Source organism: Priapulus caudatus, unplaced genomic scaffold, assembly GCF_000485595.1.
Source record: "Priapulus caudatus unplaced genomic scaffold, Priapulus_caudatus-5.0.1 Scaffold425, whole genome shotgun sequence".
In the NCBI taxonomy this organism is placed as follows: Eukaryota; Metazoa; Priapulida; class Priapulimorpha; order Priapulimorphida; family Priapulidae; genus Priapulus; species Priapulus caudatus.
The window spans coordinates 233,432-257,638 of NW_014577486.1; the positions used below are offsets into that span (position 1 = coordinate 233,432).

The 24,207-nt window shown below is 45.2% G+C and overlaps 2 protein-coding genes and 1 long non-coding RNA gene across 3 annotated transcripts in view; 2 read left to right on the forward strand and 1 right to left on the reverse strand.

Annotated features, from left to right (window-relative positions):
* LOC106810281 overlaps positions 1-5,414 on the reverse strand; it is a 14,421-nt gene extending 9,007 nt beyond the window's left edge. The window contains exons 1-2 of the long non-coding RNA XR_001393989.1: positions 5,245-5,414; positions 118-210 (exon numbers count right to left, since the gene is read on the reverse strand). This is a non-coding gene — a long non-coding RNA (uncharacterized LOC106810281). The remainder of the gene's footprint in view (positions 1-117; positions 211-5,244) is intronic.
* Positions 5,415-12,942: 7,528 nt separating this feature from the next.
* LOC106810283 lies at positions 12,943-16,898 on the forward strand. Its single transcript, XM_014813580.1, has 3 exons — positions 12,943-13,236; positions 15,969-16,090; positions 16,518-16,898. Exons 1-3 carry the CDS (start codon positions 13,108-13,110, stop codon positions 16,768-16,770), a joined length of 504 nt encoding a protein of 167 aa, XP_014669066.1. The 5' UTR covers positions 12,943-13,107; the 3' UTR covers positions 16,771-16,898.
* A 54-nt stretch (positions 16,899-16,952) lies between these two features.
* On the forward strand, positions 16,953-19,208 carry LOC106810282 (selenocysteine-specific elongation factor-like). The gene has a single exon (XM_014813579.1). It carries the CDS (start codon positions 17,050-17,052, stop codon positions 18,796-18,798), a length of 1,749 nt encoding a protein of 582 aa, XP_014669065.1. The 5' UTR covers positions 16,953-17,049; the 3' UTR covers positions 18,799-19,208.
* The last annotated feature ends 4,999 nt before the right edge of the window (positions 19,209-24,207 follow it).

The window sequence follows — 24,207 nt, forward strand, 5'->3', positions numbered from 1 at the left end:
GCACGCACGCACGCACGCACACACACACACACACACACACACACACAACACACAGATAGAGAGAGATACAGAGAGAGAGGCACAGCTGAGGGGGGAAGGGGAGTGAAGCCTTCTCACCATGACTCCATCTATGTGGATGTTGCTCCTCGTGTCCGTGAGCATCTTCTCCAGGCACTCCGTCCTTCTCTTCCTTTCAGGATCCATCCTCAACTGAAAAACGCGAGAGGCAACAACCTATAATCTGCATTCCATGACTATTGACGTAGTGCTCCACACATCTGCCTACATGCCAGCCCCACCACGTGCTCACCATGAGCAGTCGGCACACATATACTCAGATACCCGAGCAATACAATGGGAAGATTCCGTACGCATTCACCAACGCTGCGTACTTAAACTTAGAAAATACTGAAAAAGTTTTTTTTATATAAAATTTAATATTGAAAAAAAACGATATTTAGATTCATTTATAAACATAATTATCATTTATACTGTATTAGCTATGTACATATGTAAAACGTTTAAAGCTGTATTACTATCAAATTAAACTCGACATCTAACCATTGTCACTTGTTTAGGCTATGAGAGCTAATCTACACTGGTCAAGTCAACAAAGTGTTCCACAAGTAAAATGCTTTGTATTCTCTAAATCTATGATAAGCATTTCATCGTCAGGAATACACAGAATTTTTGCAAGTGACTTATTTCAAGCTTAGTTGTGCCAGCAGTAAGAAGTAACAGTAAACAATAGCTTTTGTGGACCGTGTTGCGGTGACTACGTGCATTGTCCATCAACAAAATTGCAACAATGTTTTGATGTCATTTTTTTGCATTACCCCCCGCCCGCGATAGGATATAATGACGGCCGTGATGATTTCATGTAATGCACCAAAAAAACAAATTAATAAGAATGAATGACCCTACCTAAAAAAAAAACTGAAACCATAATTGAACAAAATATGAGGACAACAAATAGTGTGTGCCACAGGCACACAGGATGGGACCCAGGGGTAGGGGGGAGAGTATGGAAAGAGGTGACCTTTATTCAAGAGCTTTCGCACATCTGAAGTACTTACAGCTTCTGGTCTCGAAACCGTATTTTTACCCCCTCCCCCAAATTTTTCCCATGAATTTACACTGATCTCAAAGATGGTCCGGCCATCTGAAAAAAACTTGATAATCCATTACTCTGCAGTAAATCCTTATTCCTAAAAACAGTTGTGAAATAAGAATGGCTTTTTTTTATCTACACGAGCTTAGGAACAAACACTTCCCACCCAGAGATTCTATGCTGTACCAGGGATAGAAATTAGTTTGAAAATTTACAGGCCAGATGGGCCTGTAGGTAAGGGATTTTACAGGACCGCCAGGCAAATTTTAAAGGCTGGGGACGGTTTTGCATGCTGGGGGTGGATTTTCTACGGGCCCGTCGGGCTTGTTAGTATTAGAACTGTCAGGCCCGAGCCTTAAAATTCGGGGATCGGGCCCGCGGGCCACCTAGGATTTCGACCCATGTGTACAATCCACAGTGCTATGCTTTGAAGTAATCATGTTCACTCCCTAATGTGTTCAGGCCGTAACGGATTTTAATGCCATTTTTTTGCATCATTCATGAAGAACAACTCTTGAATATATCATGTGTGATTTCACTCTGCAACCCCTGAAACCTGATCAGGCTCACAATCTTTGTTGTATCATTTAATCGAGCGAATTGACTGCTGCTATAAAGCAAAGGCTGCACCCATCCGCCTAGCCATTCACTGCCTTTATGCTGCAGAGAGCTCACATCTGTGCAACTAATACAGCCGGGCATTGAGCACCCGTATGCACGGCATCCTTGCCTCACCGAGATGGGATGCACGATGACGAGGTAGGTGTCATAGTTAGGCAACAATGATGGTGAACTCGAAATAACGCAATGTTAAAAACACTGACCGGTCACATGCTGTACTCCCACTTGCCCACAACGACACAGCCACAGGGATATACAAGTTGCGCACGCATGGGTCCAGTACAAAATATTGACATCTAATTCTAAACAATGTAGGTCAGTCGGCTGTGGCATCATCAAAGCGCTGAGCCATGTTACCGCATTACTCATCAATACTTCTCAACTGATAGTGATAAGAGCACAGATACATATTGATTCTAACCTAACAAGTATGTATGTACCGAATAAACAATATCTGAGCAATAAACCGATTGTTTGAATAGAGCAGAAATCTAAATATACCTTATTCCACCAAAGCACATACACCTACATTTTGCATTAAAACTAAGGCCTAAAAATAGTGGAAAACGAACAGGTATGCATTAGGGTTTTCAACACTGCAGCCTTATCCAGCAAAATATCCCTGCAGTGACCACTGACCACTGTTATTACACCTAGTCATGCATCAGTGTATCATTTCATCAGGCCAAATTTACACTTCGCATCCTCAACGTACCGGTCGTAATTCACGCATTTTAGAATTTGGGGCAAATTTTTATCATTCGAGCCTTCGTAACAGTGTCACTCACAATATGATCTGTTATTAAAATCTAATATTCACAGTCAATATTATAATAGATTGTAATCAATGATCAGCTACATCAGTAAAACTGATAGTCGATCATGAAATTTCAAGTTTCCAACCAAATCTCATCACTAGTCTAGATTCATAAGAGCCAATGGGGACACGCTTCAACTACAAGGAAGAGACATATTTGCCACTTGACTAGAAAGCCCAAGTTGAGACTAGACGTCTCTTCTTACATTTTCTTATATAAATTTGTAACATAATGAGCATCATTACTATTGCCCTGGTGCTGCTATTAATGTTCAGTTTGACGGACTGACAACGACACACCAAAATAAATATTTGCCAGATGCAGTAAAGTTTGTCATATCATTTATAGCTAACAACATAACATGTTACTAGGATAGGATGAAGCCAATTTCACCAATGTTATGCGATGCCGTGATGGTGGCCCTTTCAAGTACGTGTGACTTCATAAGTACCACACTAAACCGTATTTACTAATTTGTGGTTTTGGCATTTTTGCACATTACTTTAGCTACAATATCGGCTCTCAGTACTAATACTAAGTATGCCATTGACATGAACATTATACTTCTACTTGGCTCAATGTCTGTAACTATACTACTAGTACTATCTACCTGTACTATAGTACTCTTGTTCAACAAGTATTAACCTTATTGCACTTACTGTGTAATAACTGTCATATGGTCAAGATATAAGAGCTTGTCCACTTTGCATATGTCGCAAATTGCGAAAATGAATTGTGTCAGGTTACATCCATAAACCACCCTGTAATAATCAATATCTTACTTACTTACCTAACCTAGTTTAAGTTAGACCTATTAGTAGTAGTAGCTCTAGTAACTATAGCCCTCGTAGTTGCCGCTGGGCTATAGGACAGCATTACGAATGCTGGAACCTAACTTACTCCAGCAGCGCCAGTCAGAAGGAACTATGTATTTCTGCACGTGGAGGGGTGGGCAGGTTGGTTTTGTTGTGGACAAAAACATTGTTGTTGTCAAGTAACAAATTAATAATAGTAACTTGTTCATCTTTCATGACAAAACTAATATTATAATCTTTTTTGATCGCTTAATTTGTTACTTGACAACAACAATGTTTTTGTCCACAGCGAAAAGAACCCGCCCACCCCTCCACGTGCAGAAATACATAGTTCCTGCTGACTGGCGCTGCTGCGGTGCCGCCAAAAATGGCCGTTTAAAGTTCGCAAATCGAATGTTCGTTCACAAGAAATACCGCAAGTATACCATTGCAACGATAGTTAGAGGTTAAATTTTAGTAGCTGATATAACTTAAGACATATTCACTTCGGATAAGAGGCATTAATTGCTTACCACGGATGTTTTATATTCGCGAGTAAGCGTGAGTAAGTTGGTCCCGCGCATCCCTAATGACTGGTCCTATAGTCCAGCGGCAACTGTATGCGGGCTATAGTTGTACTAGTACTAGTAGTCGTAGTACTAGTAGGGGTAGCCACAAGTTCCCATCTCGCTTAACACTACGTGGCGAGAGGGTCACAAACCGACGCATTAGAATTTTGTTCGGCAGTACGTGCGCTGCTATTTAACGTTAAATTATCTAACTTTTTATGATTCTTACAGCTTCTCTGTACTTCAACGCCTCGATTTATTATATGTGCGCTATCACTGAGCATGTACTTACGTGTCAGCGAGTAATTGTTTATGAATTGATAAGATAAAACTCAAAAAACGCCGCCATTTTCCCCATAGATATCCCATAATACGTAGCGAAAGTTCGTGAATTTTTGCATACAAGAAGAGACATAAGAACATCCAGAATGGCGTTTTACAACGTTCAAATAGTATAGCTGTTCGAAATTCTCTTATTTTAACGTGTATTTCAAGGTAAATAGTAATTAAGAAGTGTAGCGATAGTTGCAACATCATTGAACATGTAACAGGCGAGGTCAAATGTGGTAATACATTGTTTTATTTACGAAATTTTACGAAATTCGGAGTTTGCTTTCAAGCTACCAGGCATTTCGTATGGAAGGGTGTCAGGCTCCTCCGCCATGTAACAGTCGGAGAGCCTGGTCGGTTTATAGTAGGGGTAGAGTGTCATTTCGCTAAAATTCGATATCCTTCCTTCCTTGCAATATATATATTTGCATTACCTAAAAAATCTACAACTATGCCTACGGCTAAGCCTATGCCTAAGAAACCTCACATGCTACATAGTACATACATCATATGTGATATGATGATGATATTTCCGTGATACAACATATTGTCAGAGAACTGAGAAACTTCGCCTGGACATCATCTCGGCAAAAATCCACTTTAGGCACCTTAGGCTTAGGTATCACGAAGTGATGCACAGATTTCTGTGTATCATAAACTGATGCACAGACTTTCCGTATATCAAGTAATGATGCAAAACCCCTAACCCTAACCCTAAGTCATAAAGTATAGGTACGGTAACCTTCCTTAGGTATCACGATGACACGAAGTGTTAGGGTTAGGGTTAGGGTTTTTGCATCATTCCTTGATATACGGAAAGTTTGTGCATCAGTTGATGACAGATACCATAGAAATCTGTGCATCACTTCGTGATACCTAAGGTGCCTAAAGTGGATTTGCACCCATCATCTCTATCCTTGAACCGAAACTTGAACTTCCATTTCCAAAGCATCTCGTTATAATTTTTTTCAATTTTTGTGAAATTTATTGTAATAACTTACCAGAAGTATTTATTAAACGCAGTCAAATACACCTAACATAAAAGGTGTAGGTGTCATCCGTCATAACCCTGTCAAGTTACCTACACATAATTGTAAATAAGTTGAATAACATTCCACGTATATTATATTTGAAATGTTAGAATAGATAGGGTCACGCCATCTTGTGATATGACATCGAGTACCGTTAGGGGTAGCGGAGAGTATCGGTACCAGATCTTGCACTGATTTGGGCTTTTAGCAGTGCATTAGCGGAGGTTTAGTAGTTATCAGAGTTCGGAACTAGGCAGCGACAGAAAAGGGAAGCATATGCTTTTATGCTTCCCTTCTCTTTCGCTTAACTGCCCTTAACTTCATTTACTTCCCTTATATATATATATATATATATATATATATATATATATATATATATATATATATGTACACAACGCACAGACGCAAGCGTGCATGTATGCGTGCCCGAAGCAGAAGATGAAATAAAGAAAAGAAGAAAAAGTACATGAAAACGGAAGAAGAAGAAAGATGCGGAGAAAGGGTCGGTGGTGGCGGCGGAGGTGGAGGAGATGACGGAGGAGAAGGTAGAAGAGAAGTAGGAGTAACAAAGAATTTGAACAATGCTATTAGCAGGCTAGATTAAGAAGCAGTTAAGCAGAGGGTGAAAAAGTAATAAAACAAAAGACAAGAAAAGACAGGGGAAAAGGGGAAGCGGCAAGAGGAAGGAATAAGAGATGAGAAAAATTAACAGGTGTAGGGGGAAATGAATACGAGGTGAGGTGGGAGAATAATACAATAAAAATGAGACGTGAATATGAAAATGAAAATAGTGGTTATGGAGAAATTGCAGTGTGGCTTCAGGTAGTTTTCTCTGTGACAGTTCTGGAACGTTTGATAAATTCCCCAGCGTACAAACTCCAGACCAACATGATACATAATGATATATGGTATATATATATATATATATATGAACAACATGATATCAGGGGCGTCTACAGGATTTGTACCAGGGAAGGTCTAACCGTAACCCAAACTTGCGAGCACGCAAAGGGGGGTCTGGGGGCCCTCCCCCCAATTTTTTTTTGAAATTAGACCCCCTTAGATGCGTTTCTGCGCGAGCAGGGGGAGTCCGGACCCCCTGGACCCCCCCTGTACACGCCCCTGGATACATAGGTCATGAATCATAGTGTTTCTTCTACGTTAGTATTAGAGAAGTACGGATCTAAAGATTCCTTATCATACTTACACACACATAATTGAGAGTATTCACTGAATTACCACATTTCCTATTTAGATCAACGTCTCGTAAAATCCTAAAACTATTGACATTGGCTTATTATATAATGCTTTTAGTTTGTGAACCTTTGTACGTGAGCTAAATTATTTCTGAAAAGTCATCTGTAGCAATACTGCTTTTGAAAACTGCAATATCGAGAAATATCCCAAATCGAGTTTCTATGACTATAGTTCCAATGCGTGTAAAATGAGATTTGGCAAACATGTGAGAATTTATTTTCAAAACGGTGAAAGACGTTCATTAGTATTGACATACCTTGGCTTGAAGATATAATCACATATAAGATGAATAAATTTCACTTAGCAGTTAGCGGACAGAATATGTTGCAGAGGAATTCCTATTATGATACACAGAGATTATTTAATATCTCTTTAATTCTGGAATCATACTATATAATAATATCTAGATTAATAGATATATAATAGATCGTCCTTCTTTGCCTCTCATAGAATTTTATGTAGAATGAAGGCGGCCAGGATTGGTTAGAAGTAGAAGTAGATCCAGGTATGATCTCTATTCCAGAGCTAAGTTTATTCTATATTTGCAGCCATAGCACGTATATCATATCATATCATAGCATATCATATCATATCATCTATATAGATAAAGTTGTTCAGCTGAATTAGTCCGTACTCGCATAACTAGAGAACTCTGCCGCCTAGAAGAAAACTAAAGATATTTTCAGAATCAGCACGTCTGGGAGGTAGTTCTGGCTGAAACAAAAATTTAAAAAAGTTAAAGGGACAGTAGCCTCTAGGATTTTACTGCATACAACTGTACTTACTGTATAACAAATCGTCTATACCCACACGTATTTGTTACCAGATACCTAATTTAAAGGAACAGTAGCCTCTAGGTTCTAGGGTTATTTTCAGCTAATTTAGGTTTATAATTGCGCTACATAAAAAGTTCATGGTTTCAATCACCATTAGAATATCTTTTTTTAAAATGGTTTTAAAACTTAACGACTACAGTTTGATTACAACGACGGTGGCGCCACTCAAACCGCGCCACGACTGCAAGAAGTTCGCAAAACCACTTTCCAGCCAAGCGGCTACAGACAGAGGCGTATTCTTATTTATTCATTTAAAGGCAAAAGGATTTGTAATATCTTATAAAACGACCATATAGTTTCACTTATAATATGGATAAATTTGCCTAAAATGAATATCGTTCGGTTAAATAGCCCATTTAGGTAGTAATATAATTGCACTTTGTGATTAGCCCTCGGTCATTTACGCTGCCAAATTAAAAATTGCAAATACGCAACTTTCAGGTGGCCATGCACGGTCTCAGGGTGTCATGGCGCCTCTCAAATTTACGTAGCGTTGATGTGCCTTAAATAATTATTAAGTACTGGTGACAAGATCATTGTGGTATAGCACGATTTGTTATACAGTAAGTACAGTTGTATGCAGTAAAATCCTAGAGGCTACTGTCCCTTTAATTGTTATAATTAATTACACATCAGCGCTACGAAATTTGAACGGCGCCATGACACCAGCGACCGCGCTGCCACCCAGGAAAAGTTGCGTATTTGACCATTTATTTTGCCCATTACAGACCCAGGGCTAATCACAAAAGTGCAATTATACAGCGGTACATAAAAATTTGGAATTTCATGCCCCGTACATGTGCATGCCATTTTTCTTATTTAAATATATGTCGTAATAATACCACAACTTTTCACTACGCTTACCAGAAAGCTGAAGGTCGAAATGGAGATTGGCTCAACGGTGCGATACAGCTGCTGGAGGCAACCAGTGCTGATTGCGAACTTCACCGACACACGTCCTATGACATCAGTAGAAGACGATCGGCTCCCTTGCAATGCGAGAGCACTGCAATGGTTCACATCATGGGAGGACGCCGTAATCAGCGATCTACAGAACACTGCCATTGTGAAGCGAAAAAAGTTGATGTCACAGGAGACACGCTTCGACATGAAGTCAACCATTCTGGGCTTTGAAAGTCTTGTTCGCCGGAAACAGAAAACCCATCCTGGCACAAGCATAAATGCTGCTCGAGTCAACAGCGACTCGGTCAAAAACATCTTCTGCCAGCAGAGAGCCATTTCGCATGGGGCCAATGACAACCCCAATTACAAGCAGTTTATGTATGGTATGAACACCATCATATTAACCGCAGACACTGTAAATAACAGTCGTTGCAACACTGGAGTAGCAGCAGAGCCCTTCTCATGTCGAGTGCAGAAACCCATCAATCCAAAGAAATAGAAGAGTGATGCTTAGCGGAACACAGGTATTATTCTCCAGGTACGAATACTTGTTAAGGCCCGTCTCCACACACGCGGCACAGCACGGAATGCCATGGCTCAAATACAATGCGTGAAATCACAATGCATTTCTTTCAGCACAACGGCGCTGCGTTTTGCTGTGTCGTGTCATGCCGCGTGTGTGGAGACATAGCTTTAGGGTTATGATTACACAACGATTGATCTATTGTTTACTGTTGCATGTTAAAGCATTTTGGGCATGTCCACGGCTCGTCACACGCAGAAACTTCAGCCCAATTTTTATCATCGAGTAAGCCAGCACATTCTCTGTGTAGCCAAGCTCCACATATATCACAACCAACACATGGGAAGTCCCCCACATCCTTGCTGCACGTTGGGCAGATGTAAGCCGGTTCTTGTGCGATCTTTCTTTCTGACCTGGAGTGCTTTCCTTTTCCTTTCCCTTTTCCAGCAGCAGTTGCCCTTTTCCTTGTAGTTGGTTGAGGTTCTATTGTTGGGGTCATTGTATGGTGTTGAAGGCCAGAGGGACCAGGCTGTGGCTCATCACAAGTCGCTGGCAGGACATCTGCAGTCGAGCTGATGGGTGAAGATGCTCCAAACGCATTCGGTTCTGACATGCTGTCTACTGCAAGTATTTTTGCACAGAGGTCCTCCGCAAGTTGTGTTTTCAATCTGCGTGTTCGCCATGGTAGAGTGTAGGCCTTGAAAAAGGTTTTTAGCTCTTCCTTTGAATATGTGCGAGCAGAGAAGAAGTTGGGGTTAGATCTTAAAATGCTCTGAAGTTGAAGATGCGTCAGTTGTTTCCTTTCTGATGTGTCTGCTGCAATTGTGGCCGAAGACAGTTTAGCAGTTAGGTCTTTCTCTTGCTGGTGTCTCATTTGAATTTGCCGCCTGTGGGACTCCGTTTTCTTTTGACCGTAGGACCTGATGAGATCTTTTCGGAAGTAGTTGCTTGTAACCAGGACAAATGAATGGACGATCTTCCAAAACAGAGTATCAAGACTGGCACTTTCTGTAACATCCGTGGAGAGAAATAATGCCCTCCATGCCTGCTTCAACTCTGCTGTGTCGAGAAGTTGCGCTTCAACAACAGAAATGACATCCTGTTGCTCGACATCAAACCGGCCTTTGGTTTCTAAATGCACACGGTGTTTTTCTAGTAGCAAGAAAAACCGAAACGCCTTGTCACTGATGTTGTACAGTGACTGTCGTATATTCTGCTTCCGAGCAGTTTCTTCCAGTGTTTCTGGCACCTCACTTGTTTTGTGAAGATCTGCATAGGATGCAGTGAGACAGTCCAGATAGTTTAGTGTTTCAACTGTACTCTTACAGAACTTTTTCTGATGTGACCCTTCAGCATACATGAGGCGTCGCCAACTGTTGCGATGTTTAGATGTTAGTTTGGCTACACATCGACCAGCCAAATACCGTATCTTTCCCAATCCTTCTGCGCTTAGCTGTAGTTCATCCAGTGGAAGAATGTCAAGTTCAGCTTGCTGCTTTTTTACGGCATGAGAAGATGCTGTTTCTAAGACTACACGACCAATGATGTCGACGGCTTTCCAGCTGAACAGCGTTTGGCTGTCATCTAGCTGTGCCAGGGTACATTCCATCAGTGATGCACAGCTTTGCCTGTATGCGTCAGAACCCAGGAAGGTGTGTCTGCTGGTGTAGAAGCTGGTAAGATCTTTGCATTTGATTGGTGTTTCTGGCTTGGGTTGCGATAGATGCTGCGCGAAACTATTACAAATAACAATCCAGGTTTGATTAATGAAATTTTGCATCCTCTCTTTCCCAGAATGAAGGAGAGTATCACCAATGGCAATCAACTGCAGCTGAATAGGAGTCACCGAATCTCTTGGCCGCAGCTCGGCTAGCAAGTCATCGACTGACAAAGGACACTGGTCAGGGAGTATCTCCCGAATGCTTTCCTTGACGCATCCACTCTCCATCACAGTCTCTTCTTCTGCTGCCTGCTGAACCGTCACAGGGATGGTGGCCAGCATTTCGTCAATCTGGAGCATTTCGATTCTATATATTTAACTGTCGCCGTGCACAGCACACGACCCATGCGTATATATTTTATTGAAACGCTTCAAGTGCCTGTGACCGCAGCAGCTGATTCGGGGGTGTCTATATTTAAGCCGGTACCGTACGGGAGATTACGGTACGCATATATTTGCTAATATATTGACTAATCGTGCGTCAATAAGCTCAATATTCACAGATAGTATAGCTAAGACATGTGTCTATAGGTATCTAGAATTTTAGAAATTTAATCATCTGTAATTCACTTCCACACGCATATATAATTTTATATTTGCTATATTGACTAATCGTGAGTCAATAAACTCAATATTCACAGAGAGTATGAATTCAAGCCGGTACAGGAGATCATTTGCATAATATATTCTAGATGTGATGGGCGTAAAAACCAGGGCACAGCCCGATGATTGGCATGCAGTGCCACGCTTAAACAGGCATCGCCCTCCGCCCCTCATCACGCAAGTTACATCTAATGTATTTCGATGTACGAATCGCTGATCTAACGTTCTGTCGCATCAATCTACTCGCGAACTGTCTTAATCGATAGCTAGTGGCTTGTTAACAAAAATTACGTGCTATTTAGCATGCTGCGCCCTTCAATTTCCTCGTAAATCTGCATTTTAGTGAGACCGTAAGCCCCGCCCATTATTCCTTAATACGGCGTGCGCGGCAGCTAGCTTGGCTCTGAGCCAAGGGCTTATCCGTTATCTGCCGATTTTCCAGACACATCGTCGCCAGCGCAGTTCGAACGTGTGGGTTACATAAGGTCAACGCGTTAATGCCTAGATTACAGCTGCAGTACCCGCGTGGGTGCGGTGTATATAGTAGTAGGCTAAGGGCCCGCTTATGTCGGCCTTACGACCTAGTCGCCGACAAGATTTGAATATCGTACGTCAAAAACCGGCCAGATCGCTGATAAAAACATCGGCGACCAAACTCGACATGAGTTCTCTTACGATCGAAAATACGGTCGCTGACTGCGATCGCAGGAATAGAACATGTTCTATTTCTATGCGGCTGTCGGGGACAAATCGTGAGTGGCAGCCAATCACCGCAGCGTACCGAGTCACATGATTATCAAAAGTCACGTGATTAATAAAATGGCAGCCTACACAGCACGCGTTGCAGTTTACAAGAAAGGATTATTGCACAAACCCTTTCTCAAGTATATACTAAGTTTTCCGTATATCACATGAAAAAAATGTCTGCACTGTGCACATGATGATAACAATGTTCAGAAAATTGAGGATAGATTTACGAAGTTACATGATGTTTACTGGTAAGCGCCATTTTGTTGGTCACGTACGTGACTCGTTTTATGTAGACTGGTCCCGGTGTCAAGCTTGCTCTGTTTGTGCTAAAGAACTGCTTGTGCTAGTACAAATACTGGGGCGGCGAACCCGTCTACGTTTCATGCAGGAACACTACGATGTGATCGGCGATGTGCAGCGTAGTCACTTCAAGTCGACATGAGTGTTGCTACGCTGCTAATCGGCGCTAAAGTAGTCGCCGATAGTCAAATCGTAGGCCGACCTGAGCGGGCCTTTAAGGTTGCAGGTGTGTGGTGTGTGTGCGCGGCGCGGCGTGACAGGGGGATGTACAGTGTATCATGGGTATATGTTTTGCTATTTTATAAAACCACACATTGCGGTGACACAAGATCATCCGCTGACCGCTGTATCATGTCTCACTGAATACCTATAGACACATGTCTTAGCTATACTCTCTGTGAATATTGAGTTTATTGATGCACGATTAGTCAATATATTACTATTAGCAAATATATGCGTACCGTCGTCTCCCGTACCGGCCCGAATATAGCTGATTCGCGCTTTGTTGTCATCGGCCCCGGCTCACCGGATGTGTTGCTAAGGGGAAGTGACGTCAGTCCGCCCCCACCTTATGTGGGCGCCATCTACTGGGAACTTTCTCTAAAATATTCATGTGTCGATACATATCGATACGCATAAGACAACTGCACATGCAACTGCACAACTGCTAGACTAGTACCCGGTCCCACCTCTCGGCTTAGAGTAATCGAGGTGGAAGCGAGTACCAGTCTACACAACCGCGAGAGTGTCAAGAATAGACTGGTACTCGCTTCCACCTCAATTACTCGTAAGCCGAGAGGTGGGACCGGGTACCAGTCTATGCCAAGAATGCACATCTGCACAGAAATAGAGAAACATGTTTGAAAGTTTGTTGGACATCGGCATGTAACAATTAATAAATACAATATTCTTAGTGTTCTCGAATGGAAAGGTAAAGAGATATGTCTGAGTTTCCGCACCTAAAAAATGACAGCAGTTTAGAATTAAACAGGGATGTGTCTATTCCTGAGTGTTCTGATATTTTGGTTGCATCACGTGAATTTGACAGACTTCGACGTGACCGTTTGACTGTAAGTGCGAGTATGAAATCAGAAATGGGCTTAGCGCAGTAGCAATTAATTCGCAATGTCCTGTTAAAATTTATATGCATAATGTCAGGAGTAAACAATCACATACCGGTACTTTGATCAATGTAATTTGTGGTAATTTACTCCTGATAGTGATATTGTCATTATTGATAATGTGTATGTTGAAAGTGATTGTAAACAAAACGGGTACAGATAACCAACCCATCACAGAGTAGGTTTAGTCACGTTACACTGACGTGTAACGTGCCGTTACACACTAGTGGTAACACTAGTGGTGGACACACTAGGCGATCGCATGAAAAATCGCCTAGTGTGTCCAGTGAGTCGCATCGATTCCCATTCGTCAAGAATTCCCATTCGACCAGACCCCCGGACGCGTGTATTTTTACCTAATGCGTAATAGTCCTACACTACGCATGCGCTGCAGCCACACACAAGTACAAACTGTCACCCTGTCCTAAACCCTAACCCTAACCCAACCCTAACACTAACTGTAAACCGACTCGGCTATCTTATATACAAGTGTTATAGTACCAAATACCGTCTATGGTGTGGTGGCGATTTTACGCATTAGTGGTACAGTAAAAAAACACGCCCCCCGGACCCCCTTAGTTCCCCCCCTCCTCCCCCTGTTTCAATTTCATCCTGGGGAGAACCCTGATGGGGAATGGAAAAAGGAGGAGGTGGGGGAAATGGTATGAGATTAAGTGAGGATGGATCATCAAGGATAGTTTGGGACCCTGCAAATGCGTTTTCGCTTATGTGCTAAACTAATCCGGACTTTTCACAGTATAAGTGCTCATTTGATGCAGATTTCACTATGCCAGTTTCATCATCAGTAAACTAAGGCCCATCATTAATTGTCAGCTATCTATCAAGCTGTTAAACTTCTTTCATGCTTGCTGCACATTCAGGGTTTCTTATACATAAGAGGCACAGTGGCGCACCACAGTTGTCAAATTTAACATCGCCGTTGTGAAAATGTTCATGTATTTACCCGCCGTTGTCAAAATGGTGTCAATCCAAAAATAAATAGATCACCACGTGCTTCTGGCATATTTAGAGTGTGCGCCAGAGTTGATATTTAGAGTTATTCTGGCATATTAGTCCACCTGCAGCCTCTGCGTGCATGCCTTCGGCTAGCTCTAGTACTATTATATAGCCCGCGTACATTTGCCGCTGGGCTATAGCATCAGCCATTAGGGATGCGCGGGACCAACTTAGTCACGCGTACTCGCGGCTATAAAACGTCTGTGGTAGGCAATTAATGCCTCTTATCCAAAGTGAATATGTCTTAAGTTATAACTGCTACTAAAATTTAACCTCTAACTATCGTTGCAATGGTATACTTGCGATATTTTTTGTGAACAAACATTCGATTTGCGAACTTCAAACGGGAACTATGTATTTCCGCACGTGGAGGGGTGGGTGGGTTGGGTTGGTTGTGAACAAAAACATTGTTGTTGTCAAGTAACAAATTAAGCGATCAAAAAAGATTGTAATATTAGTTTTGTCATGAAAGATGAACAAATTACTATTATTAATTTGTTACTTGAGAACAACAATGTTTTTGTCCACAACCAACACAACCCGCCCACCCCTCCACGTGCGGAAATACATAGTTCCCGTTGACTGGCTGGAGTAATTTTGTCCCGTGCATCTCTAATGGCTGGTCCTATAGCCCAGCGGCAACTGTACGCGGGCTATAGTACTAGAGCTAGTCTTCGGCATGCCTTTGAATCCATCATGCCCGTTTTTCCCCCCAAACTGGCCATTGCCTCCTTTGTCTAATTTTCCCTCAGAAGAAACCCTGACATCCTACGTAGCTGCCACTTGTGACTCGCAAGGTTATAGCCAGCCGACTCGGTGTACAGTGGATGTTAGTTGTAGTTACCTCCGCGCAACGGAGTTGCAGGGAGGTAATGTGATCCCTCTCGTGTCATGCGTTTGTGTGTGTGTTCGTGTGTGTGTGTAGCCAGCAGCGAGCCAGCTCTTATACACATGTATACATGTTACACGCGTTGGCGCGATCGATTCAGCACGAGCTCGCCTTAGGCCGTCCAGTCAGCAGCAGCTCGCTGGCGTCCAGCCAGCAGCAAGCCAGCTGTTATACACATGTATACATGTTACCCGCTCGCGGAGGTATACACTCTTTTTGAGTGCCCTCTGTCTAGTTATAGTTGTAGTTGTAGTTATTGCCTCGAGTAAAATATGGCCACTGTGTGCAGTTGGAGCTTGATCAAGGGATACAAAAACAGCAGCCTCTGGCCACATTGAGCAGGGTACTGCCGCTACCCCCGCCGTCTACGCCTACTCCCTAAGCCGAACTCGAACCCTGACCCTAATCCTAACCCTAACCCTAACCCTAATCCTAACCCTAACCATATCAGATAGTTACCAGGGTACGTTCCGGTATACCGGACCATACCCAGGGTACGTTCCGGCAGTACCCTGGGGGACGTAGACCCTATGAGCGGTACTGCCCTGGACACTTTTTTAACAGAATTTATCAGCGTTGGAGATTTTCGGCTATTATGAACAGGTGGCTTTTCTGTAGCGGTGTATTCTAACAAAGGTTAGTTTGAACTATCCTCATGCAATGAGTGGTACATACGAATATTTGAACCTAGAGTTTGTTAGGTTCAAGCCTGAAATGCTACGAAGTGAATTAATAATGCGACGTATACCTTCTGATATATTTGACTATTTTGCAGGATGGTGTAAGAGATGGAATAGCAGAAGGGCAGGAAAAAGCATTGCAAGGTGGATTTCAAGATGGCTTTAAGCATGTTGTAGAATTGGCCTGTGAAATTTCCAAGCTGAAGGCTCAGTTAAGGTGAAAGCAGTTAAGTCTATGTTTCTTGTGTAGGGGCAACTGTATATCGTCAGCAATAACGACGAGTATTTTGTCATGCTGTGATGTGACCTAATGCACACATGTGGCTTCCATGCCTTGATTTAGTGCCGCAGAGAATTTTGTTGTTATTCAGCAACAGTTTGCGCCTCTATGACAGGACAACTGGATCCGGTTGACATGTTGATGTGTTTCTGTTTTATGTTTGTCTGACCTCTTTAAATTTGATGTTGTAGCGCGCTACGATACAAACTAAACTGTTCGAAAGATGATAAATCACCTTGTCTTGAAAAAAAAAACGTAGGCAGCGTGGCTGGAGGGTGAAATCCGACGCGAAACGACTCGAAACGCTAACCTTCAGCTGTCTGGCAGCGACGCCAACTTCATTTGTTATTGTTTTACGTTTCAGCACTCTGCAGTCCCTGCGGCGCAATAGCGTGACGCTCTCGCAGGCGGAAGAGTTGGACGGGCTGCAGCGGGACCTGGACGACCTGCTGTACAAGCTGCAGGACTCCATCGGGACGCCGAAGGTCGAAGGGCAGGAAGAAGGTTGCCGCGGCGACGGCGACGGCGACGCGGCGGCATCGGACGTTCGCGGGGAGTTGCGGCGTCTCGAGGAGAGGGTGAGCGCGATCATCGCGCAGATCTACGCGAGCGGTTGATGCCGACAACCCAATGATCGGCGTCTGTCTCTCGCGCATCCTCCCCGATTGTCCGGCGACGGATCCTAACCGAGACTCCGCACATAGTCGGAATCGTCTGCACATCAGCCACCACTGCCTTCACTAGAACCTCAGTAGCTGTAGTTCGAGTGCCAGGCATCTCCCACCCAGCAGGACTTGATCCCCCACCTTCACTAGAACCTCAGTAGCTGTAGTTCTGAGTCCTGCCTTGTGGCGGCGCTCGATCCTCGGCGCAGGCGACACTCTGGACGCGTAACCATGGTGACGCCGGCATTCAACTTCAACGTGGGCGTCCTCGGTCACATCGACAGCGGCAAGACGTCGCTGGCGCGCGCGCTCAGCACCGTCGCCAGCACCGCCTCCTTCGACAAGAACCCGCAGAGCAGGGAGAGGGGCATCACCCTCGACCTCGGCTTCTCCTGCTTCAGCGTGCCCCTCCCTGAGCACCTCCGCACGACGACCGAGGAGGCGGAGGAGGAGGAGGAGGGGATGATGCAGGTGACGCTCGTCGACTGCCCCGGCCACGCGTCGCTGATTCGCACGATCATAGGGGGCGCTCAGATCATCGACCTCATGCTCCTCGTCGTCGACGTCACGAAGGGCGTGCAGACGCAGACGGCAGAGTGCCTCGTGCTGGGCCGCGTCGTCTGCCGGCGCATGCTCGTCGCGCTCAACAAGGTGGACCTGCTGCCGACGGAGACGCGGGAGCGCACGGTGGAGCGCGCGCGTCGCAAGCTGCGCGCCACTCTCCGCGCGATGGGGTACGACGACGACACAGCGATGGTCGCCGTCTCCGCGCGCCCCGGCGGTCCGGACGCCGCGACGCCCGCGGAGGGAGTCGACGAGCTGGTGGCGCTGCTGCGGCGGAGCGCGCACCGGCCCGCTCGCGCCTCCACCGCCGCCGCCGGTCCGTTCGTGTTCGCCGTCGACCACTGCTTCGCGATGCGCGGGCAGGGCACGGTGATGACGGGCACGGTGCTGCGCGGCGCCGTGGCGACGAACGACGTCGTCGAGATCCCCGCGCTCGGCGGAGCGACGCGCCGCGTCAAGTCGATGCAGATGTTCCGGCGTCCCGTCGATCGCGCGGCGCAGGGCGACCGCGTCGGCGTCTGCGTGACGCAGTTCGACCCGCGCCTGCTCGAGCGCGGCCTCGCGGCGACGCCCGGCTCGCTGCCGACCCTCTCTGCCGCCGTCGCTTTCGTCGCGCGCATACCCTACTACAAGGGGCGCTGCGGCACGCGCGCGAAGATGCACGTCAGTCTCGGGCACGCCACCGTCATGGCGCGCGTGTCGTATTTCGCGCGTGCCGACGCGCCGCCCGACGACGCCGATCCCGACGCGTTTGACTTCTCCGCCGATTACCTCTACCAGGACGAGCTCCCCGACGCGAAATCCGACGAGAATGGCGGCGGCGGCGGCGGCGAATCGGAGGCGAGCGTCGTCGCCGCGGCGACAGGCCGGCAGTTCGCGCTGCTCGAGTTTGAGCACCCGGTGACGTGCGTTCGCGACTCGATCGTGATCGGCTCGCGGCTCGACGCCGACGCGCACGCCAATGCGTGCCGCCTCGCGTTCCACGGCCGCGTCGTTGCCGCGGCGACCGACGCGGGCTACGCGGCGACGCTGCTGCCGCGGCTGCGCGTCTACAAGGAGAAGGCGCGCGAGGGCATCGCGGAGCGAGTCGCCGACGCTTACACCGTCGTCGGACGCGCGCTGTTCAAGCGCGAGAGCAATGTGAATCGATTCGTCGGCCTGAAGGTGGCGCTGTCGACCGGAGAGGATGGCGTCATCGAGGGCGGGTTCGGGCAGAGCGGCAAGTTCAAGGTCAGGATTCCGGCCGGGGTGAAACCGGAGACGGCGGCGCTGCTGGAGGGGAAGAAGAAGGGGAAGGGGAAGGGGAAGTCGGAAGTGGAGAGCGCGGCGGGAGAGAAGCGGGAGGAGGTCAAGATCGTTCTCGCGTTCAGGCGGTACGTGTACGACGCGGAGAAGAAGATGGTGCAGCCGAAGTAGAATCGTCATTCGTTTCCTTCGCGCGCCGGGGGAAAGTTTCGTAACGCGTTGATAATGGAATTAGGGGAAATTAGGGCAATAACTTGTGTTTGTTGTGGTTATTAATTTTGAAATATAAAAATTTTATTGTTAGGGAAATGTGCATTTTGTGTTTGTATACTTGCTCCCTCTACTCGTTATATATATATACATATATAGTTTAAGATTTAGTTATTAGAAAAAAGGTTATTCATATAGATGTGCTGCATAATTTTAATATTAAACCTGGATTTAATGTTTATTTTGAGATCTGTAAGGTTAGTATCACGAGGTTCAGCCCTTGTCAAAATGAAGTTGAATTAAGGATCAAACTAGAAATTTTTACACGCTTTTAAGTGCTGCTTTTGTATAAATAAAAGTATTCCATTGTTCACCCTTTTTAAATAATATATTTTACCTCTTGTAATGGACTGCTCACGTTACGTTACCGGTCTATTCCTACTATATCGAACTGTTTTTTTCTTTTCAAATTTACTGTACAAGTTCGACAGTTTTTTTTCACTTTAAATTCACTGAAAAATCTGGCTATATGCCAGAATCTGCGAATATGCGACGTGGGCAGTTTGTTCACAGTTGACAGCACAGCGATGGTTGCTACGTGAGTAGGGGGTCCATCCACATAATAGAGATTTGCGTCACCGGCTACCTTTCTTCCAGTCGCAACATGAAATGACAGGTGGCGCCTATCTCTCATCTTGACTGTGACAGGCGCGTCATCACTAAGTCGGCTTCATTTATATGCGCATTATTATATTATGACATTGCACTTGATCGACCTTTATCCACATTTTGTCTAATTTAGGTATACAGGTATAGGTAAAACAGGTGTGCAGGTATCCATTACAATAGGTATAGCGACAACGAAAGCTGGCTCTATATTACCAGGACGACACCAACGTCGATGGAAGACTACCACTACATGCACGTGTGTGGGCACGCATAATGGCACCTAACATATAAGCAGGTATGATACTTCTATATATTAAACTAAATAATGTTAATTATAATATAATTTGTATATTATAATTATTAATGTTAATATTATATAATATATCATTAGAATTAGAATTAAATAAGCAATTAGAATATACTTGTATATAAATGATATCGTACAAGCAATAGTCGTATAGCAACCAGCATCGCGACTGTAGGGCAGTTTGTTATATCCATGTGGAGTAAAGGTAGACGGTGGCAGAATCTACATGGTGAGAGCCAGGTAGCGGAGGCTGTACATCTATATCTGTATACATCATGTATCGGGAGAGAAGAAAGAGAATTCCGACGATGGCAAAATGCCGTAGACGCATGCTCATCAGACGCATGCTCACCGTTTGTTCGAAGGACCGATGTGGTAGACATTATCAATACATGGTCCCTTCTCTAGCGGATGTTAACTGTTACGGCAGTTATAAAAAACGCGAATCTGTGGTGTCTGTGTGTGGGATTACCGACATGGGCCGTACACGTAATCCGGTAATATGCGATAAGTCACGGCTATTATCCGTTTCATAGATTCTTCTTACGATTTTTTTCTCTCTTTCGCCGAATGACGCGTATTTTTTAATGGTTATCTACACTGACACACATTTACTACGGACGTTTTACTTTTCGAAAGAATACTAATTTCTTGTGGGTGCGGGATCTCGCATTCCGAAGCTGCGAGAGTGTGTATCGTGCGTGTGTGACTGGCCGTGTCCGGTCGATTATGATTACCCGAATGATATTGCCTAGCGGCGCATGCATCTGATTATACTGGGACGTGGTTGCCACAGGCGCGAGCGCCAAAAATCTAGTACAACCGGGTCAGCGCTCTTACCACAGGCACTTGAAGCGTATCAACTGTAAACACGCCGCCGCCATTGCGCGTACACATACACATAAATATAGCGTATCAACTGTAAACACGCCGCCGCCATTGCGCGTACACATACACATAAATATATAGACACAATAAACACATACACATAAATATATATAAAAATATATATAAACTATATATTCATGTGTATGTGTACGCGCAATGGCGGCGGCGTGTTTACAGTTGATACGCTTCAAGTGCCTGTGGCTCTTACATTGCTGCGCAATCTGTTAATTGGCTTAAAATAGAATTAGACGGTCAATTTGAGATCGGCGCGGTGAATTTATTTTGGCGTGCGCGCATGGTTTGGAGTACCGACCCCGCACCGTTAACGCGGGTACACGGCGGTCTCCGGTACCACGCAGATACACGCACCGTACCCAGCAGAGTAACGCACGTTCCACTAGACAAGAGTGCGAGCGGTAGTACCGCACGTACAGGCGGGTGACACCGGAGATCACGCTACGTACGGTACGTGTATCTGTGTGTAGCGCTGCGTCGTAATTCGGCGTGTTACCGTGCGTGTATCCGCGTGTACGCCGCGTGTATCTGGTGTACGTGCGTGTACGCCGCGTCGTACGTGCGTGTCACGCGCGTTGTACGTGCGTGTGATCTGCGTGTACGTGCGTCGGTACCGCGCGTGTACGTGGCGTGTACGTGCGTGTACGCCGCGTGTACGTGCGTTGTACTCCGCGTGCAGCTTGGCGTGCACCGTGCGTGTACCGCGTGTACGTGCGTGTATCTGCGTGTACGTGCGTAGTATCTGCCGTGTAGCGTGCGTCTACCCGCGATGTACGATGCGTTATCGTGCGTGGTATATCCGTGTGACCCAGTGTACGTGGCGTGTACCGCGCGTGCACGTGCGTGCATAGTTGCCGTGTACCCGCGTGTACGTGCGTGTATCTGTGTGTACGTGGCGTCGTGCTCTGGCGTGTGATGCGTGTAACGGCCGCGTGTTACGTGAGTGTACCCTGCGTGGTCGTGGCGTGTATCTCCGTGTACCCGCGTGTACGCGGTGCGTGTACCTGCGTGTACGTGCGTGTACGCCGCGTGTACGTGCGTGTCGCGCGCGTGCACGTGCGTGTACCGCGTTTTACGTGCGTGTACCGATGTGCACCGCGCTGCAACCGCAAGTTAAGATGCACGTGATGTGACTCGCTTGGACTGCTGCTATTGGTCGGTTACATAGAACCGTTGTACATACACAGCCACTCCGCAGACGCTGTGCAATCTGCCACACGTGGAAGAAAATATCAAACACGTGTGATATTTTCCACACGCAAGAAATCGATGCGTTTGCACGCGCACACGCTGTGTTTTGTGCTGCGCCATCAGCCACGCGTGGCCGATGGCGCAGCCCAAAACACAGCGTGTGCGGCGGGCTTTAGCGTCGGAGCTGTGTTGCATTGCCAGTGATGTGATTGATAAGCAGCTATGTATTACAGTTTTATACTATGTATATGTATATCAAGAGTACATAATAGAGATATCTAATTATAGACTCTATATCTATATATCTCTATGTCTCTATATATATCTATGTCTATTATCTCTAATAGACAATCTCTATTATGTACTCTTGATGTATATGTATATACAATGTTTTGCTAATTTCGCAGATCGATTTTTTTGCGGTAGTTCATCGATCTATCCATGATTATTTTTAATTTGTTTGTTATCACGATCGATCGACCTTAGTTTCTCTGCTATCCATCGCACTAAGAATTTATATACATGTTACTATTAATTAATGTTATACTTTCGGATGTCGTGTCTAGTGACCTCCATTCTTGTTCGTTATTCGCCAGTACTATTCTTTCCTTCTATTCTTCTTATTAATTTTGTGTTCTACTATCGTTTTCTTTTTAAATGTTGTTATTATCATTATCATTATTATTATAATTACTGTATGATTATTTCTACTATTATTATTATCCTCATCATCGTCATCATCATCACCATCGTCTTCAGCATCATCATCATTACCATCGTAATCATCATCTTCGCCGTCATCATGTACATCTCCACATTTGTTTCCGTCGGAAATCTTCCGCATTTTTTGGCCGCACTAACTCTCGCTCTTTATAAACGCACCTTTATAGAGACAATCAGTCAGTCAGTCAGGCCGCTTACAACAAAGCTCAACACTATCTAAATGCCTGCGCACTAGACAGCCACCACCGCTGTGGAGCAGGCGATAAGTAGAACACGCGGTGCACTCGCACAAGGTGAACGCGGTCGCGATGAAAGTGAGAGTTTTAGGGTGCTCGACAATGAAACGTTCATTTTCATCCACCGAGGTCGCTACGAGCGAAAGAATAGCGCACCCGTCCTCACGCCTGATTGTGACCTGCTCAAGCCCCAAGCGTGTGTGAGAAACGCATGCGAATTCGCTTTCCATTGTGCTGTCGTCAGCGTGTTAAAAACTTGTCGCCAAAATGGTTCGACGCTCGGCGGATGGGACAACAATCAAGGCAGGCGGTCACCTTCGACTGTTCCGAGCACGCGTTAATTGAGAAACTGTGCACCCGGTTTTACATAATTATGCTACCTTGACGTGCGCACATCCGGCTCATGTCATTGTTTGAAGGCATAGCAGTGTTCGAACCATAGAAATAATAGGCCTACTAGTTAGATATTGTCTCTTTGTATATTTCTGTGGTTATAACCGCGTTCCGTTAGACTAGTAGCCCTATCTGTATTTTTCGCCGGTAACGTGCGTTTTTATAAGATTTAAAAAATGTATCGTTTGATGCGTAAAAAACTCATTCTCTCCAGCTGATGGGGGGGGAATTCACGCAGGTTTTGGGATTTTTCCCGCATCGTAACTTCGTTTAGACTTACGTATAAGAAACCCATTCTCCCCAGCTGGGGGGTGGGGGGGATATACGCAGGGTTTGTGATTTTTTCCGTCTCAAAGCTTCGTTTGGACCTACGCATAAAAAACTCGTTTCCCTCAGCTGGGGATAAAATTTACGTAGGTAAGAGGTATTTTTCGTATTAAAGCCTCCTTGGAGCTATCTATGTGTAATAAACTCGTTTCCTTCAGCCGAGCGTAGAATTCACGTAGGGAATGTTTTGTTTTTTACCATGACGAGGGCACATTTGTACGTGTAAGACGCTCCTTTCTTCCTGTTGGTGGCGGAGAGGAGAGGGTAGAATTCCCGCTGCTATTTTTCGTTTTTTACTATATATCGAAAGTGTGGATAATTTTGGCAATTCCTTTAACGTCCAAGCGAAAACAAATTGCACTCCAGCATTCTCTACATACATCGTGTTATTTCGTAAGACGTATAGCGTTTTTTTTGTACGCGATAGGTTGTAAACTAGGTTAAGACCAACAAACGAGCGTGCTCACCGACTACTTAGAGCTTTAATCTCTTTCTATATTTCTCTCTCTCTCTCTCTCTCTCTCTCTCTCTCTCTCTCTACTCTCTCTCTCTCTCTCTCTCTCTCTCTCTCTCTCTCTCTCTCTCTCTCTCTCTCTCTCTCTCTCTCTCTCTCTCTCTCTC